This window comes from Anomaloglossus baeobatrachus, chromosome 8 (genome assembly GCF_048569485.1).
Source record: "Anomaloglossus baeobatrachus isolate aAnoBae1 chromosome 8, aAnoBae1.hap1, whole genome shotgun sequence".
Classification (NCBI taxonomy): domain Eukaryota; kingdom Metazoa; phylum Chordata; class Amphibia; order Anura; family Aromobatidae; genus Anomaloglossus; species Anomaloglossus baeobatrachus.
Window position 1 is genome coordinate 125,944,064 of NC_134360.1, and position 19,940 is coordinate 125,964,003.

Sequence of the window (19,940 nt, forward strand, 5' to 3'; positions counted from 1 at the left end):
TCCACCCCCCATCGTGCTCCATCCCCTATGCTGCACCCCCCATCGTGCTCCATACCCCATGCTGCGCACCCCCATCGTGCTCCATCACCCATGCTGCGCACCCCCATCGTGCTCCATCCCCCATGCTGCGCACCCCCCATCGTGCTCCATCCCCCATGCTGCGCACCCCCCATCGTGCTCCATCCCCCATGCTACGCACCCCCCATCGTGTTTCATCCCCCCATTCTGGGCACCCATCGTGGTCCACCCCCCCATCGTGCTCCACCCCCCATCGTGCTCCACCCCCCATGCTGCACTCCCATCGTGCTCCATCCCCCATGCTGCGCACCCCCCATCGTGTTTCATCCCCCCATTCTGGGCAACCCCCCCATTGTGCTCCATTCCCCATGCTGCACCCCCCATCGTGCTCCATCCCCCATCGTGTTTCATCCCCCCATTCTGGGCACCCATCGTGGTCCACCCCCCCATCGTGCTCCACCCCCCATCGTGCTCCACCCCCCATGCTGCACTCCCATCGTGCTCCAGCCCCCATGCTGCGCACCCCCCATCGTGTTTCATCCCCCCATTCTGGGCAACCCCCCATTGTGCTCCATTCCCCATGCTGCACCCCCCATCGTGCTCCATCCCCCATCGTGTTTCATCCCCCCATTCTGGGCACCCCCCATCGTGGTCCACCCCCCATCGTGCTCCATCCCCCATGCTGCACTCCCCATCGTGCTCCATCCCCCATGCTGCACTCCCCATCGTGCTCCATGCCCCATGCTGAGAACCCCTCAGAGAGGAGTATAATGGGAGGAGTAGTCCTGGGGAGAGGTGTACAGGTGCCCAACGTGTGAGGGGGCGTGGCCGAGCGGGCAGCGCGTGCGGGGGCGTGGCCAAGCGGGCAGCGCGTGCGGGGGCGTGGCCAAGCGGGCAGCGCGCGCGGGGGCGTGGCCAAGCGGGCAGCGTGTGCGGGGGCGTGGCCAAGCGGGCAGCGCATGCGGGGGCGTGGCCTAGCAGGCAGCGCGTGCGGGGGGCGTGGCCAAACTGTTAATCCATGCGGGGGAAGCCAGGCCGAGCGACCAATCCGTGTGGAGGGGCAGGGCCAATCCGACGGTTGTCACTGTAAGGACACTGTCACTGTAACGACAACGTATTTTTGAGCAAGACAGACAGACAGACAGAGGCAATTATATATATATATATATATATATAGAGAGAGAGAGAGATTACATTATATACACATCCTAGGTCATATAGAGGTTAGTGTTTGGGGACATGACAGGTTCTCAAAAAGTCCCAGAATAAAGAAAAAAAACAATTTTGCCAGCTGTGAAACAATTCAGGTAAACTGATAAATAATATGAAGGAAAATTGTTCTACATTGGAGTAAAAAACAAGCGATGCTGAACAAAACATACATCCACTGAAAACGATGCCACATAGTAGCAACCTGAGGCCTCATTCAGACGTCTGTCTGTTAGTCATATGTCCAATCCATGTTTTTCATTTATAGGACATGTACCCATTATAGTCTATGGGGATGTGGTTTTGTTTTTTTTGCAGTGCCTGTTTTTGATTCCGGTCAATGGTGAATTTTACTATAAACAACACTATGGATGGCGTCAATGTACAGTCCGTCTGCTGTCCGTGATTAACATGTAATGTATAGAAGCTTTGTCATTTATTAGTTTTCATTGGAAAATCACTGGTGAAGCCTCTCCGTGTGAAATGTCCTAGGGCTGCCAGATCCTATTATTGGACAGCACAGACACACATTGAGCTTATCGGATCTATGCATTTAGGCTGCTTTCACACTACGTTTTTTTAGCATGCGTCATGAACGTTTTTTTGCTGCAAAAGCGGATCCTGTTTTTGCAAAGAAAAACGCATGTGTTATTTTGCAGGATCCTGTCACTTTAAGTTTATGGGCGGGCATTGGAGTCATGTGATCGCGAGTGAGGGGAACTGAACTTGAAAGACTGGGAGCCGACATCTGACAGCTGCGGAGGCTCGTAACCAAGGTAAACATCGGGTGACTTGCTTGGATACCCGATATTTACATTGGTTACGAGCGTCTGCAGCTGCTAGGAGCAGGGCTGCCTGCACACGTAACCAACGTAAACATCGGGTAACTAAGAGAAGCGCTTTGCTTGGTTACCCGATATTTATCTTGGTTACGAGTGTCCGCAGCTCTCAGGCGGGGAAGAGAGAGAGAGGAGAGGAGGGGGAAGAGAGAGCGAGAGGAGAGGAGAGGGAGAGAGAGACTGATCACGCGAGGCTGGTTTCTGGGCATGCTCAGTAGAGCAAGCAGGATCCTGTCTATCAGCATGCCAGCGTTCACATGTGTTTGCATTAAGTATAGTCAGGATCCAGCAATTTCCAGTATTTGGACGCAGCTCAAAAAACGTTACAAGTAGCGTTTTTGAAAAATGTTAAAAAACTGCAAGTCGCTGGATCCTCACTATAATGCACGCAAACGCATGTGAACGCATGTTGACGCGAGTCCATTGCAAATGCATTGAAATGACAACGCATTTGCACTGGATCTATTTTTGCGTTAAAAAAACGATCAGGACGCATGTTAAAAAAACGTAGTGTGAAAGCAGCCTAAAATGACGGATGAGACTCGTCCAGTAAGCATTCAAGTGTATATAGTTGGAAAATCTGCGTAAAAATGATGATCCGGTCAAAATACTCACTTCTAATAATTGTGCACAAAGTTATACAGTAGAATTACAGAGAATCCAGTGTCCCATCACATAATATCAGTGAGTAGTCATACCATCACATAACTGCTGAGTAAACACCCCAATGCACTTTAATCTACCTCCTTTTATTGCTGTTTTTCATTGTCACATTTCTTGGAGACATAACATTTTTTGTAGTCTTAGGCTAAGTTCACATTTCCGTTGTTTTGTATCAGTCACATGCGTCGCTTGACGCATGTGACTGATGCGCTGTTCAACGCTGTACAACGGATGACAAAGAACAGAATTCTTTGTCGGATTCCGTTGTGTGCGGGGGGCGGAGTTCAGGGGCGGAGTTCGGGGGGGGAGCCGAGCGGGGCCGTGGCACTGAGGACGTCAGTGCCCAGTGCCGCAGGGACTGCAGGACAGGTGAGTGTGTGTGTGTGTATACACATGCTGAATGCGGGAGGGGGCGGAGCCGAGCGGGGGGCGGGCCAGGCGCTGAGGATGTCAGTGGCAGTGCTGCGGTCTGCATGGCTGGGGACAGGTGAGTGTATGTGTGAGTGAGTGTGTGTGTGCATGTATGTATGTATGTGTGTGTGCACATGCAAAGTGCGGGAGCGGGCGGAGCCGAGCGGGGGGCGGGGCCAGGCGCTGAGGATGTCAGTGGCAGTGCTGCGGTCTGCATGGATGGGGACAGGTGAGTGTATGTGTGTGTGAGTGAGTGTGTGTACACACATGTGCGGGAGGGGGCGGGGCCGAGCGGGGAAGTGTCGGCCTCCCTGCACATGTAACCAGACTAAATATCGGGTAGCAAAGCACCCGATGTTTACCTTGGTTACCCGATATTTACCTTGGTTACGGGCCTACTCCGCTTAGCACTGGCTCCTTGCACCGTAACCAGGGTAAATATCGGGTAACCAACCAAAGCTGGTGACGTGTGCAGGGAGCCAGAGAGCATGCGCAGCGAAATCCGACGGATCTCGCTGCTCAAAAAACGTTACATGCTGCGTTCCTCCCGCCCGGCGGTCAGTCGTTCCACGACTGATCAGTCGGGCGGAGGGTGCAACGCAGCATCATCAGTCACAATCCGCTGCTCATACAAGTCTATGGGAGCAACGGAATCCGCTAAACGGATTCCGTTGTTTACAAGAGCAGCGGATTGTGACATACATTTTAGCGGAAATGTGAACTTAGCCTAAGTTCTACAGTTAGTTTTTTTGCTGGAGAAGTTTTGTCAGTGTCACCATTATGTACATAATACTTTAGTTAAAGGGATAGTCCACTACTCAGACAACCCCTTCTCAATTCCTAAGTTTCCCTTCAGTGAAATAACATCTATACACACCTCCGATACAGGCAACGTCTCACTCATGTTGGCAATGGCTCTCCTGGGGTTTGCCTGACACTGCTATATCATGCAATACATGTGACCAATCAGAATGGTCCTCTCCTTCAAACAAATCAGATATCTAAAGGAAGAGAGGTGTGATTGATCTCTCAGTTCCTTCAGATGTCAAGTACTTCTGAAGGATATAATGTCACGGGATCCCCGAGAGAGCCAGTGTTTACAAAGGAGGAGTATAGGGCTGGAGTCACACGAGAGTTTTGAGGACAAGTGAAGTCTGTTTGGTATTCCATGTCATGCGAGTGCTGTGTGAGTGCGATTGTTTTCTCCTAGTACCCGTATGCCATACGTATACAATGTGGGGTTTTTTCCAGCAACTATTATTCTACAATCATTTACATTATCACTTACAATTTCTGTGCTATAGACTAGTAATTTATCCATAAAAAATGATGGCATATGGATGGCCCGTGGCGTCCGTTTTTTTTCCACACCCATTGACTTGTATTGGTGAGTCTTGCATGATTTATGCTTGCACTCGCAGCAACTTTTTTTCCCATTCAGAATCTGGATGACAAAAAAAACCTGATCATCTGTTCTCCCTCACTGAATAACATTGGTCCAAGTGCTATGCCAGCTATTCTCTCATTGTACTCGTCTAATTAAAACGCTCATGTGAGTGAGGACTTAAGGCTGCTTTACATGCAGCAATATCGCTAGCGATCTCGCTGGTGAAAGCACCTGCCCTCGTCGGTTGTGTGTCACGGGCAAATCGCTGCCCGTAGCGCACAACATCGCTAACACCCTTCACACGTACTTACCTGCCTAGCGATGTCGCTGTGGCCGGCGAATTGCCTCCTTTCTAAGGGGGTGGTTCGTGCGGCGTCACTAAGCGGCCGCCTAATAGAAGCGGAGGGGCGGGGATGAGCGGCCATAACATCCCGCCCACCTCCTTCCTTATTGCCTCTTTGAGCAATCAGCTGTTCGCCCGGCGGCCGGCTGTGAAAGATCAGCCGATTGCTCACAAAACCCGGCGCCCGGGCGATCAGCTGATCGCTCAGAAAAGCCGCCAGTGAAACAGTAAAAATAAAAAAAACAAAAAAAAAAATAAAAACAAACACGGATCTTTGTTTTGCAGCATCAGTCACATCAGTTGTGTCACTATCTGCAACACATCCGTTGCATCAGTCACACAACTGATTGTGACTGATGCAAAATAACGGAAATGTGAACATAGCCTAACGTTTTTTGTAGCGTAAAAGAAAAAAAAACGCACCGCGCAGGATTCCGTCGGCATCTGTCATGGTTATAATGGAAGCCTATGGGCGCTGAAATCCGTCTGAATCCATCTGAATCCATTAAATGACCGATTTCTGTGATGGATCAGTTTTTAACAACAGAGCATGCTCAGAAGTGGAAATTCCTTTCTGGTTAGTACAAAATTCTCTCTCTCTCTGTCGATATGGTCTCTCTCTCTCTGTCGGTCTCTCTATGTCGGTCTGTCTGTCGGTCTCTTCCTCTGTCGGTTGGTCTCTCTCTCTCTCTCTCTGTCGATCTCGGTCTGTCCCTCTCTCTTCTTCATACTACTCACCGATCACCAGCGCGGCACTGCACGGCTGTCACACTGCTCCAGCGGTTTCCCCTGATTTTGAAGATGCCGGACGCTTATTATTCCATCTCGTATTCACTGCTTCCCCTGCCCACCGGCACCTATGATTGGTTGCAGTCAGACACACCCCATGCTGAGTGACAGCTGTCTCACTGCAACCAATCACAGCTGCCGGTGGGCGGGTCTATATCGTGCAGCAAAAATAAATAAATTAATTAATTTAAAAAAAACTACGTGCGGTCCCCCCCCAATTTTGATACCAGCCAAGATAAAGCCACATGGCTGAGGGCTGGTATTCTCAAGATGGGGAGCACCACGTTATGGGGAGCCCCACAGCCTAAAAATATCATCCAGCAGCCGCCTGGAATTGCCGCATCAATTAGATGCGACAGTCCTGGGACTCTATCCGGCTCATCCTGAATTGCTCTGGTGCGGTGGCAATCGGGGTAATAAGGAGTTAATGGCAGCCTTTATTTCAAATAAAAGACAAAAAACACACTCTTTCACCACTTTTTAATCCCCAAATACCTCTCCAGGTCAGACGTAATCCACATGAGGTCCCACGATGCTTCCAGCTCTGCTACATCGGAAGCTGACAGGAGCGGCAGTAGAACACCGCCGCTCGCTGTGAGCTCCACGGAGCAACTGAAGTGAGTCTAGCTGTCAGCGGAGACGCCACTCAGGTAGTGTCTGCGTGTGTGCAGTGATGATGGGGGCGGTAGTGTCGGTGTACGTGCGGTGATGATGGGGGCTCTCTCTCTCTCCACTTTGCCAGGTAACGGATCTGTTTTTTTAACGGATCCGTCCCATCAGCTGTACCACAATCTGCAACACATCAGTCACATTAGCCACAAAACTGATCGTGACTGATGCAAAACAATACAACTGTGAATGTAGCCTAGCATCTTTCTCTCACAGGGTTTTTTTAGGGGTGAGTAGGTGCAGTTTTAATGGTCCTATCTTCAGATAAATATTACTTTTTTGGGAGGTGGAATGAACAAAAAAGCAGTAATTCTAATTTTAACCCCTTCACAACATCCACCGTACATGTACGGTGCATTTCTGAGGAGGGTGTATGGCGTGGGGTCACCGAGTGTTGCTAACAATTGAGAGTGGATGGGAGTACACCCATGATTGTTAATCCATTAAAGCCCACTGTCAAACTCTCACAGCAGGATTTAACACGTGCTGGCATGGGGGTGCACCATTTTAAGCTGTGATCTGTAAGACAACAGGTGGTCTGCTGCAGACCTAGTTCCATGCTTGTCAAAGCAGCGTTCCTTTGAAACCTGAATGTGGCTGGGCTTCAATGGAGACTGTGATTTCTGCAATGGCATTCTGTATATATAGCACAAGCAAACAATCTATCTCAAGTTATAGTCCAAGAGGATTATTAAAAACAGTAAAGATAAAAAAAAATGTTTTTATAAATATGAAAAAAAGAAGTTCAAATAACCCCTCATTTCACCCCATTAACCCATTCAGCCCAGGGCCATTTCCCGCTTTTGTTTTTTTCATCCCCTTCTTCCAAGAGCCAGAAGGTTTTATTTTTCCATCTTTACAGCCATAAAGGGCTTGCTTTTTTGCAGGATGAGTTGTACTTTGAAATTAAACCATTAATTTCACCATATAGTGCACTAGAAAGTGGGAAAAAAATCCAAGTGCAGTGACATTGCAAGTTCCACCATTGTTTATTTTTTTCCCACCATGTTCACTCTCCAATAAAATTGAGCTAGCAGTATGATTCTCCAGGTCAGTACGAGTACATAGATACCAAACATGTATAGATTTATGTCCATTAGGTAGTAAGTAGGGAAAAAAATATAGTGGATGCTTTTACTGATACCATTTTTGGGTAGATATAATGTTTTGATTGTCTGTTATTGCATTTTATTGCAATGTTGCAGCAGCCAAAAAAAACCCAAAAACATAATTTTTGAGTTTTGAATTTTTTCATTACACTGTTTACCTATCGTATTAATTTATTTTATATTTTGCTAGATTTCTGAATGCAGGGAAACCATATATATGCATTTCTTTTTACAGTTTTATTTTCAATGGGGCAAAAGGGGTGATTTGAACATGTGTTATTTTTTTCACATTTTTAAGAAAAATCAAAAACTTTTTTTCCCCACTTTTTACCAGTCCCTTTTAATGACATGAAGCTGCGATCTTCTGATAACTTGTGCTGTACAGACCAGGGCATTAGCCCTGCTCTGTACAGCAGAAATCACCATCTCCTGTGACCGAGGGATCGCAGCCGATGTTCAGCAGATGAGCAGTGCAGAAATACAGTAGAATAGTTATGTGCATTTAAAGGGAATCTGTCAGCAGGTTATTGCTACCTCACCTGAAAGCAGCATAATGTAGGCAGAGAGGGCTTGAATCCAATTATGTATTACTTAGATTACTGGATGCAGACACAATCAAAGTTTGTTGAAAAAGAGCTTAAAAGCTTCCCTCGCCCAGTCCAGGCTCACTATGTACAATGGAACATTGACAGTGAGATGTCAGAGGAGGGGGCGGAGTCAGGCAACTTGGTAGAGCCAGCAAATCACACCAATGATAAGGTCCTGCTGCTAAAACAAACATTGCAAATAAACAACACCATGACAAGAGACATATTGCTGAACTGAATTATCTGTGTTAAACCTTGCAGTATGCTATCTTTTACCTAGTAAAAACCTACTCACAGATTCCCTTTAAGGCTTATGGCTAGAAAAAGAAAAATTAGCTACCCGGAAAATGCCAATTAAAGTGTTAAAAGGGAACCTGTCACCTAAAATATGCGTTCTGACCCATCAGCAGATGCATGTGTGCCCTAATTACACCTCTCTACCCATCCCTGTGTTATAAAATTGTATAATATGAAAGTAATAAAAAACGTTTTATTACCTTCATATTTCCTATGTAAATAGCAGGGAATATGGTCACAGGGGCGGCGCCTTGCCCTGCATACTTTCTTTCCGTGGTATCACGCCCCTGTGGGCGTGATACCATGGAGTCACATGAGCAACGTCACCGTCGCTCATTCTATCCTGCGTGCATTGTGGCAGGCTTTGTTTCTGGGTGTTCACGCGCCGGCTTCAGACGCGCATTGCGCATGCGCGTCTGAAACTGACAAGGAGAACCCGGAAGAGAAGGCTGCCGTAATAGTAAGTGTAAACGCCCGCAGGGTAAAATGAGCAACGGTGACGTTGCTCATGTGACTCCATGGTATCACGCCCCAAAGTATGCAGGGCAAGGCGCCGCACCTGTGACCACATTCCCTGCTATTTACATAGGAAATATGAAGGTAATAAAAGTTTATTACTTTCATATTATACAATTTTATAACACAGGGATAGGTAGGGAGGTGTAATTAGGGCACACATGCGTCTGCTGATAGGTCAGAACACATATTCTAGGTTCCCTTTAATATGTATTACTGTAGGTTATTTGCACATTTTCACAGCTTACCAATGCACCAGCGCACATGATCCTGGATATGTAAGAGCGCCTTTTAGAAACTCTAAACATTCAGGCAAATGGCTTAGAAGATCGGCACTGGAATCATCCAAAAGATGAATAAACTTCTTCTGAAATGAGTCTTGTTGGGCACCTTGTTCTGTGCTGTCTACGGTCAGTATGTGAGAAATGCCAGCAGCATTCAATGACTGTACATCTGTGGCATCACAAACACTGCCAATGTACAGGCCTGGCAGAACACAAATCATCTTGTATTTTTATCTCCGATGTAAAAGAATATTCTGAAAATAAAAAAAAATAAAATGTTAATGAAAAATGTGTATAAGTAATAAGAAGAGACACATTCGATTCAAACACAATATTTGCTCCGAGATCTATGAAGAGATATGTACAAAGCAGGACATGCGTAGTCCATCATGACCCCTCAGGGGTGATCCCCTCTTCAGTTTGCAAGCGACTCAGTACTTTCCTTAGCAGCGATGCTTGGTATGACAGCACCGTCCATTTATTGAGTTGGGTAACCAAATACCTACTAAGTGTTAAGAATCTGGATTGCTCTCCCACTATCCTCGAAGGCTGGGGCATCATACTGTGAGGGCTGAGAAATAGGTATCGTACTATAAAGGGGCACTTTAATGGGCTTCAAAAAGGAGCAATATTTTTGTATGGGCACATACTCTATTAGAGACTGAGCGAGGTTAGGGAAGTGGCTTAGAATAAAAGAAAACTTTGCCTCGGTGCCCTAAGAGTAGTGTCCCCCTTCCTAACTTTCAAGATTAGTAGACATGTGTAACGCTGCCACTACAAATGGTTACATTGCAAGCAACTATAAAGCAAGGCGATGTAAACACTAAAGACACATGACTGGTATCATCTTGTCCCTAAAGATCTGAGCTACAGTGCCTTAAGAAACTTATCCTGCAAATATTTCCAATTTTTTTTTTTCATGTTACACTCGCGTGTTTTAACTGAGATTTGATGTCATATACAAATGAAACCAGAGGTTTACATACACTATCTATAAATACACATCTGCAGGTTTTTCCCTCCGCTCTCTATAAAGGCACATCTGCGGGTTTTTCCCTCCGCTCTATATAAAGACACATCTGCAGGTTTTTCCCTCCATTCTCTATAAAGACACATCTGCAGGTTTTTCCCTCCGCTCTCTATAAAGACACATCTGCGGGTTTCTCTCACTATCTGACATGACATCAGGAAAAAGCCTTTCTCATTGATAGAGAGAATATGTTTCAAATGCATTTTTATTACTTTCTGCACAGTGAAGTTTCCTCCATGTCATTAGTATTTGGTTCCATTGCCCTTAAACTGTATGACTTAGGTGAAACATTCTGGATATCCTTCCACAAGCTGCTCACCATAGTTGGTGGAATTTGTGCCCATTCCTCCTACAGAACTGGTGTACCTGAGCCATGTCTGTAGGTCGTCTTGCTCGCACCAGCCTTTTCAGCTTTGCCCATAAATTTTCAATAGGATTGAGACCAGGGCCTTCTGATGGCCACTCCAAAACAAACTTGTGTGCACTGCCCTCTACAGCCCGGGCCCCACACTCTATGGTATCTGCTGCAGACAGTGTGCACTGCCTCCTACAGCCCAGGCACCACCCTCTATGGCAGGGGTCTCAAACATGCGGGCCGCATGCGGCCCCTCAGGGTAGTTCGTGCGGCCCCCAGGCCCGTGCCCCTGTTCAATATCGCGGCAGGTGCAGGGGCCGCAGCCACTGTCTGCACTTTATGTCAGATGAATGTGTTGCTGGTGCTGCGCTCTCGCGCCGGCAAGACGATCATCTCACATAAATCACTGACAGTGACACTGCAGCGATAGAGACCGGGGGCACGGGCCTGGGGCCGCACGAAGCAGGGATGAGGCAGCGGAGGGAGCGCGGGACAGGTGAGAAGAATGGTATGGTGTGTGTGTGTGTGTGTGTGTGTGTGTGTGTGTGTGTGTGTGTGTGTGTGTGTGTGTGTGTGTGTGTGTGTGTGTGTGTGTGTGTGTGTGTGCGTGTGTGTGTGCGTGCGTGCGTGCGTGCGTGCGTGCAGCCCTTAGCGACCTATGACGTACTGGGTACGTTATGGCTCCCTGGTGCTTAAGGACCCATGACGTACCCAGTATGTCATGGCGAAATCACAGCCCCGGTGACTACGATCGCTGCAAATACCTAGATTCAGGGAGGAGGGGACCTCAGAAGGGGTGGTGTCTCCTCCCCGGACCTACGGAGGCTGTGATTGGCTGACGAACGCCGCTCTGCCAATCACAGCCACTAATGTTTCAGCCATTGAAAAATCGCTGAAACATTGAAATCCAGCCAAGATCATTGGCTGGAGCTGGGTGACCTGTGTTTCACCCGCCCCCAGCTCTGATTGGAGAGACCGGCCTTGTGACCGATCTCTCCAATCACTGTGGATCTGGGGCCGCAGACCACTCCTCTCAGCTTCACTCCGGCGTCTGTGGAAGGTGAGGGGAGCTGCTGACCCATTACTACAGGATGGGGACAAAGTGCACACATTACTATGGGATGGGGATAAGGCTGGGACATTACAAGGATGGGCACAATACTATTGGATGGGGGACATTATTACTATAGTATGGGGACATTGCTACAAGGGGACAAGGATGGGGGACATTACTATAAGATGGGGGACAAGGATGAACACATTACTGTAACATGGGGCAAGGATGGGGAACATTACTTTAGGATAGGGACAAGGATGAGCACATTACTGTGGGATGGGGACAAGGATGAGCACATTACTGTAGAATGGGGCACAATGCTACAAGGGGACAAGGATGGGCACGTTACAACAATATGGAGAACTGGTCAAAATTTCTATATAGTGCTAATTGTAAGACTATTAGTTACAAGAAAGGGATAAAATGTAAAAAAAAAAAAAAATGTTTATTATATTTAAACAAAGAATGTGCACGTTTGCTATAATGAACAAGTGAAAATGTTCAAAATCAGTGATCCCAAGGTGTGTAAAAAAAAAAAAAAATATATATATATATATATATATATTTATTATATATGGTACCAATAAAAATGTCACTTTGTCCTGCAAAGAGTGCGGCCCCCCTAAATAATTTTTTTTCCTCTGTGCGGCCCATACACCCAGCCGAGTTTGAGACCCCTGCTCTATGGTATCTGCTGCAGACAGTGTGTACTGCCCCCTATAAACCAGGCACCACGCTCTCCGGTATCGGCTGCAGACAGTGTGCACTGCCACCTACAGCCCAGGCACCACCCTCTATGGCAGACCTGGGCAAGGGGCGGCCCGCGGGCCACATCTGGCCCGCCTACTCTCTGTGACCGGCCCGCCTGGCTCAGGGCGTCCTTGCTGGCCGGTCACTGATGAGGGCAATCTGACCTGTTGTCCGGAGCTCCAGGCTCCGGGAGGCCCGTGGTCAGATTGCCCTCATCACACGCTGCGTGCCAGGTAGGAAACAGAGGACAGATCCTGCAGCTCCGCACAGTCAGTGGAACGCAGGAATCTCTCCTCTGTTCCCTGCGGCAGCCTTTCTCTGTGACACACGCGCGCCCTGATATCGTCAGTACGGCACGCGTGTGTCATTTGAAAATTTCCCGCCCGGCAGCAGAAGACGCTGCAGCAGCCGGGGCCGCACGGAGAGAAGCAGCGGCTCCTAGGAATACAGCATCGGCGCAGCCTGGGCATGTGAAAGAGAAGCCGCTCAGCGGGGGGCTCGTACGGAGGTGCCTGAGGAGGGGACAATGAGAAGACAGGTGAGTGGTTACTAGTAACCTGCAGGGGCAATGGGGTGGGGGGCGGGGGTTAACTGTTGATAAATATTTGGGGTGTAGGGGTGCAGTATATGGGAATGTAGTTTTATAGGTGTGGTATATGGGGGGGTGTAGTGGTGTACTATATAGTGGTGTAGTATATTACAGGTGTATATAGTGGTGTAGTATATTACAGGTGTATATGGTGGTGTAGTATAATACAGGTGTATATAGTGGTGTAGTAGAATACAGGTGTATATAGTAGTGTAGTAGAATACAGGCGTATATAGTAGTGTAGTATGATACAGGTGTATATAGTGGTGTAGTAGAATACAGGCGTATATAGTAGTGTAGTATGATACAGGTGTATATAGTAGTGTAGTAGAATACAGGTGTATATAGTAGTGTAGTATGATACAGGTGTATATAGTGGTGTAGTAGAATACAGGTGTATATAGTGGTGTAGTATAATACAGGTATTTATAGTGGTGTAGGGGTGTAGTATAATACAGGTGTATATAGTGGTGTAGTATAATACAGGTATATGTAGTGGTGTAGTATATTACAGGTGTATATAGTGGTGTAGTATAATACAGGTATATGTAGTGGTGTAGTATATTACAGGTGTATATAGTGGTGTAGTATAATACAGGTATATGTAGTGGTGTAGTATATTACAGGTGTATATAGTGGTGTAGTATAATACAGGTATATGTAGTGGTGTAGTATATTACAGGTGTATATAGTGGTGTAGTATAATACAGGTATATGTAGTGGTGTAGTATAATACAGGTGTATATAGTGGTGTAGTATAATACAGGTGTATGTAGTGGTGTAGTATATTACAGGTGTATATAGTGGTGTAGTATAATACAGGTGTATGTAGTGGTGTAGTATATTACAGGTGTATATAGTGGTGTAGTATAATACAGGTATATGTAGTGGTGTAGTATATTACAGGTGTATATAGTGGTGTAGTATAATACAGGTATATGTAGTGGTGTAGTATAATACAGGTGTATATAGGGGTGTAGTGGTGTAGTATATAGTGGTGTAGTATATAGAGGTGTAGTTTATTACAGGTGTAGTGAATAGGGATGTATATTACAGGTGTAGTATGTAGCGGGTGTAGTGATGTAGTATATGGGGATTGTGTGTGTGTATGTATAAGCGAGTTAATTATATTAGTCCGGCCCTGTAAAACCATCCCAACTTCTCATGTGGCCCCATGGGAAAATTAATTGCCCACCCCTGCTCTATGGTATCTGCTGCAGACAGTGTGCACTGCCACTGCCCCCTACAGCCCGGGCACTCTGCTCTGCGGTATCTGCTGCAGACAGTGTGCACTGCCCCCTACAGCCCGGGCACCACCCTCTATGGTATCTGCTCCATACAGTGTGCACTGCCCCCTACAGCCCGGGCACCACCCTCTATGGTATCTGCTCCATACAGTGTGCACTGCCCCCTACAGCCCGGGCACCACCCTCTATGGTATCTGCTCCATACAGTGTGCACTGCCCCCTACAGCCCGGGCACTCTGCTCTGCGGTATCTGCTCCATACAGTGTGCACTGCCCCCTACAGCCCGGGCACCACCCTCTATGGTATCTGCTCCATACAGTGTGCACTGCCCCCTACAGCTCGGGCACCACCCTCTATGGTATCTGCCCCATACAGTGTGCACTGCCCCCTACAGCTCAGGCACCACCCTCTATGGTATCTGCTCCATACAGTGTGCACTGCCCCCTACAGCTCGGGCACCACCCTCTATGGTATCTGCTCCATACAGTGTGCACTGCCCCCTACAGCTCGGGCACCACCCTCTATGGTATCTGCTCCATACAGTGTGCACTGCCCTCTATGGTATCTGCTCCATACAGTGTGCACTGCCCCCTACAGCTCGGGCACCACCCTCTATGGTATCTGCTCCATACTGTGTGCACTGCCCCCTACAGCCCGGGCACCACCCTCTATGGTATCTGCTCCAAACAGTGTGCACTGCCCCCTACAGCCCGGGCACCACCCTCTATGGTATCTGCTCCATACAGTGTGCACTGCCCCCTACAGCTCAGGCACCACCCTCTATGGTATCTGCTCCATACAGTGTGCACTGCCCCCTACAGCCCGGGCACCACCCTCTATGGTATCTGCTCCATACAGTGTGCATTGCCCCCTACAGCCCGGGCACCACCCTCTATGGTATCTGCTTCATACAGTGTGCACTGCCCCCTACAGCCCGGGCACCACCCTCTATGGTATCTGCTCCATACAGTGTGCACTGCCCCCTACAGCTCGGGCACCACCCTCTATGGTATCTGCTTCATACAGTGTGCACTGCCCCCTACAGCCCGGGCACCACCCTCTATGGTATCTGCTCCATACAGTGTGCACTGCCCCCTACAGCTCGGGCACCACCCTCTATGGTATCTGCTCCATACAGTGTGCACTGCCCCCTACAGCCCGGGCACCACCCTCTATGGTATCTGCTCCATACAGTGTGCACTGCCCCCTACAGCCCGGGCACCACCCTCTATGGTATCTGCTCCATACAGTGTGCACTGCCCCCTACAGCTCGGGCACCACCCTCTATGGTATCTGCTCCATACAGTGTGCACTGCCCTCTATGGTATCTGCTCCATACAGTGTGCACTGCCCCCTACAGCCCGGGCACCACCCTCGAGTCTATGGTATCTGCTCCATACTGTGTGCACTGCCCTCTATGGTATCTGCTCCATACAGTGTGCACTGCCCCCTACAGCCCGGGCACCACCCTCGAGTCTATGGTATCTGCTCCATACACTGTGTGCACTGCCCCCTACAGTCCAGGAACCACGCTCTGCGGTATCTGCTCTATATATCATGTGCACTACAGCCTAGGCACCACGCTCTCCGGTATCTGCTGCAGACAGTGTGCACTGCCCCTTACAGCCCGGGCACCACGCTGTGCGGTATCAGCAGCCGCCGGCCCCGTGTGACTCACCTGCGGGGACCAGCCTCCTGCACGGTTCCGGCAGCAGCGCGGAAGGAGGCTGTCATGTGATCAGTCACGTGGGTGGAAGCGGTCAGGCTCCTGCCGGTGGGATGTATTTTCCACTCGCTGTGACAATGTCTGTCCTCCTGAGCAGGCAGCGGCAGGTCCGTGCACTCCGCACAGCACGTCAGAGCAGTGCTCACGGCTGAGCCTACAATGTACGGCCTCCTAACTGCAGCCCATACATTCTGGACGTCTCACTAGAGAAGACGCTGCAATGTATGGGCTCCTGCCAGGTATACAATGGAAATCAGACGAGGAACAACACACAGTATCTTAAATGCGGTCATTGTGTCGTCCTATGTGATTATATCCTCACATGAGTAAACGCACAGGATTTTAAGCTTATTTCATCGATTGAATTTATTGTAAAGCAAATAATAAAAATGTAAATGAGATAAATGAAAAAAAAATATTGATCACAATTAGGCTGGCTTCACATCAGCGTTTTACTGCCGGTCGGCAGAAAAACGCAAAACGAATGTTGCCGGATCCATTGTCAGCTCAATGCAATGTCAATGGACTTGCGGCAACATGCGTTTGAATCCGTTTTCATGCAGCAGTGTCTGGATCCGGTGAGTTGCAGTTTTTTACCATGTTGCAAAAACGCAACATGTAGCGTTTTTTGCCTCCATCCAAAAACTGCAGCTCACCGGATCCTGTACATTGCAGCAGTAGCTGCAATGTATTTCAATGGGTACCGGTTCCGTTTTTTAACACTTGCGGTTTTATGCGGCTGGATGGTTCCTTTTTGCCGTAATAAACATGGTCTGAAACACATAGTTATCTTTTAAAATCTTTAAAATCTTTATTTTCAATTAAATTCTATAATATATAATATCTATTTATATATTTATTAAGAAATATATACATTTTTCTAAATAGATACATAAATGTGTATATATATATATATATATATGTATTCTAATATCTCTATATATCTATATTTATATTTCACAATATATCTATCAATAGTCATCTATATCTATCTATAGCAAGCTAACAATGTCGGTCAATCTCTATCTCTGTCAGTCGGTCTCTCCCTCTCGGTCTCTATTCTCTCTCTGTCGGTCGGTCTCTCTTTCTCTCTCTGTCTCTATCTCTCTCTCTGTCCATGTCGATCAGTCTCTCCCCCTCTCTCATACTCACCAATCCCCGGTCACCGAAGCGGCGCTGCACGGCGTTCACACTGTTGCGGCTTCTCTTTTGAAAAAGCCGTCCGCTCATTATTCAATCTCGTATTCCCTGCTTTCCCCGCCCACCGGCACCTATCATTGGTTGCAGTCAGACACACCCCCACGATGAGTGACAGCTGTCTCACTGCAACCAATCACAGCTGCCGGTGGGCGGGTCTATATCATGAAGTAAAATATATAATTAATTTAAAAAAAACGGTGTGCGGTCCCCCCAATTTTGATACCAGCCAGGGTAAAGCCACACGGCTGAAGGCTGGTATTCTCAGGATGGGGAGCTCCACGTTATGGGGAGCCCACCCCACCCTAAAAATATCAGCCTGCAGCCGCCCGGAATAGCCGCATCCATGAGATGCGACAGTCCCGAGACTGTACCCAGCTCATCTCGAATTGCCCTGGTGCAGTGGCAATCGAGGTAATATGGAGTTAGTGGCAGCAGCCCATAGCTGCCACTAAGTCCTAGGTTAATCATGGCAGATGTCTCCCCGAGATACCTTCCATGATTAACCTGTAAGTTACAGTAAATAAACACACACATCCAAAAAATCCTTTAATAAATAAAAGACAAAAAACAGCAACCTCTTTCACCATTTTAATAAAGTCCCTAAATACCCCTCCATGTCCGAAGTAATCCACAGCGGTCCCACGACGCTTTCAGCTCTGCTACATCGGAAGCTGACAGAGAGCGGCACAGACCACGACCACTTTCTGTGAGCTCCCCGCAGTGACTGAAGTGAGTCGCGCTATCAGCGATGACGTCACTCAGGTTACCCGCGGCCACAGATCTCAGCGGGAGGACTTCAGCTGTGGCCGCGGGTAACCTCAGTGACGGCACCACTGTGGTTACTCAGGGGATTTGCGGTCACCAATGAGAGCTTCACCGGTGACCGAAAATCAGGCCATGCCACACAGACAGAGCCGCGGGATGACAATGAAGTCGGGTGACGTTCATCCGACTTCATTCTGATCGCGTGGCTCTGTCTGTGTCTGCTGTCAGCGGCCATGTAGCAAAGCTGAATGGCAGATGACATACAGTGCTGGCCAAAAATATTGGCACCCCCGCAATTCTGTCAGATAATACTCAGTTTCTTCCTGAAAATGATTGCAATCACAAATTCTTTGGTATTATTATCTTCATTTATTTTGCTTGCAATGAAAAAACACAAAAGAGAATGAAACAAAAATCAAATCATTGATCATTTCACACAAAACTCCAAAAATGGGCCAGACAAAAGGATTGACACCCTTAGGCTAATACTTGGTTTCACAACCTTTAGCCAAAATAACTGCGAACAACTGCTTCCGGTAACCATCAATGAGTTTCTTACAATGCTCTGCTGGAATTTTCAACCATTCCTCTTTGGCAAACTGCTCCAGGTCCCTGAGATTTGAAGGGTGCCTTCTCCAAACTGCTATTTTGAGATCTCTCCACAGGTGTTCTATGGGATTCAGGTCTGGACTCATTGCTCGCCACTTTAGTAGTCTCCAGTGCTTTCTCTCAAACCATTTTCTAGTGCTTTTTGAAGTGTGTTTTGGGTCATTGTCCTGCTGGAAGACCCATGACCTCTGAGGGAGACCCAGCTTTCTCACACTGGGCCCTACATTATGCTGCAAAATTTGTTGGTAGTCTTCAGACTTCATAATGCCATGCACACGGTCAGGCAGTCCAGTGCCAGAGGCAGCAAAGCAACCCCAAAACATCAGGGAACCTCCGCCATGTTTGACTGTAGGGACCGTATTCTTTTCTTTGAATGCCTCTTTTTTTTCCTGTAAACTCTATGTTGATGGCTTTTCCCAAAAAGCTCTACTTTTGTCTCATCTGACCAGAGAACATTCTTCCAAAACGTTTTAGGCTTTCTCAAGTAAGTTAGTTTTGGCAAACTCCAGCCTGGCTTTTTTATGTCTCAGGGTAAGAAGTGGAGTCTTCCTGGGTATCCTACCATACAGTCCCTTTTCATTCATATGCTGACGGATAGTACGGGTTGACACTGTTGTACCCTCGGACTGCAGGGCAGCTTGAACTTGATTGGATGTTAGTCGAGGTTCTTTATCCACCATCCGCACAATCTTGCGTTGAAATCTCTCGTCAATTTTTCTTGTCCTTCCACATCTAGGGAGGTTAGCCACAGTGCCATGGGCTTTACAATTCTTGATGACACTGATAAAAAAATTGTTTAAAAGAACTGAAGTCCTCAGTGGTGGATACCTTTTAATGGCTAACTGAAAAGATGGTAATAATTGCAAGCTTTCGAGACTACTCAGGTCTCTTCATCAGGCATGGTATAACACAAAATCTGAAGAGTCACATATTTATACACAACAGGACTTAGAATAGTGCAGTAAAAAAAAACAAAAAAAAAAACAACAAGTTATATGAAACAGAACTATCACTATGGCAGGGGGGCAAACTGTTGTGGGGCCATAAATACTGCTGCAGTTCAGTGTGAAAGTTTTATTGTCCTTTGATAAGGGTCTGGTTCGGGCTGTGACACGCTCGGATGGTCAGAGGAGCACATCTTTTAACTGATGTAAAAAGACATGAATCCATGAGACCCATTCATTCCTGCTCTGAATGTGTCAAAGGTCATCATAAGTTTGTACTCCCAAAGTCTCCTATCTCTCTGGGACTTGAAATTTCCTTTCAATACCAGCAATTTCACGTCCATGATGCTGTGGTCTGAGTTACAAAAATGTTTGGCCACAGGTAGATCCATCCTTTTTTCTCTAATTGTGTGGCGGTGAGAATTCATCCTTGTCCTGAGCTGTTGTCCTGTCTCCCCTACATACAGACCCCCAGTTGGACATTTGGTACATATAATTAAGTACACCACATTGGTTGTGGTGCAGCTGAAGGTACCTGGGATCTTGT

The 19,940-nt window shown here is 47.5% G+C and overlaps 1 protein-coding gene across 1 annotated transcript in view; it reads right to left on the minus strand.

The window, feature by feature from the left end:
• DUSP12 (dual specificity phosphatase 12) overlaps nt 1-15,961 on the minus strand; it is a 96,348-nt gene extending 80,387 nt beyond the window's left edge. The window contains exons 1-2 of the mRNA XM_075320925.1: nt 15,828-15,961; nt 9,086-9,375 (exon numbers count right to left, since the gene is read on the minus strand). Coding sequence (XP_075177040.1) covers nt 9,086-9,342 — 257 coding nt within the window. The 5' untranslated portion in view covers nt 9,343-9,375; nt 15,828-15,961. The remainder of the gene's footprint in view (nt 1-9,085; nt 9,376-15,827) is intronic.
• Nucleotides 15,962-19,940: the final 3,979 nt, after the last annotated feature.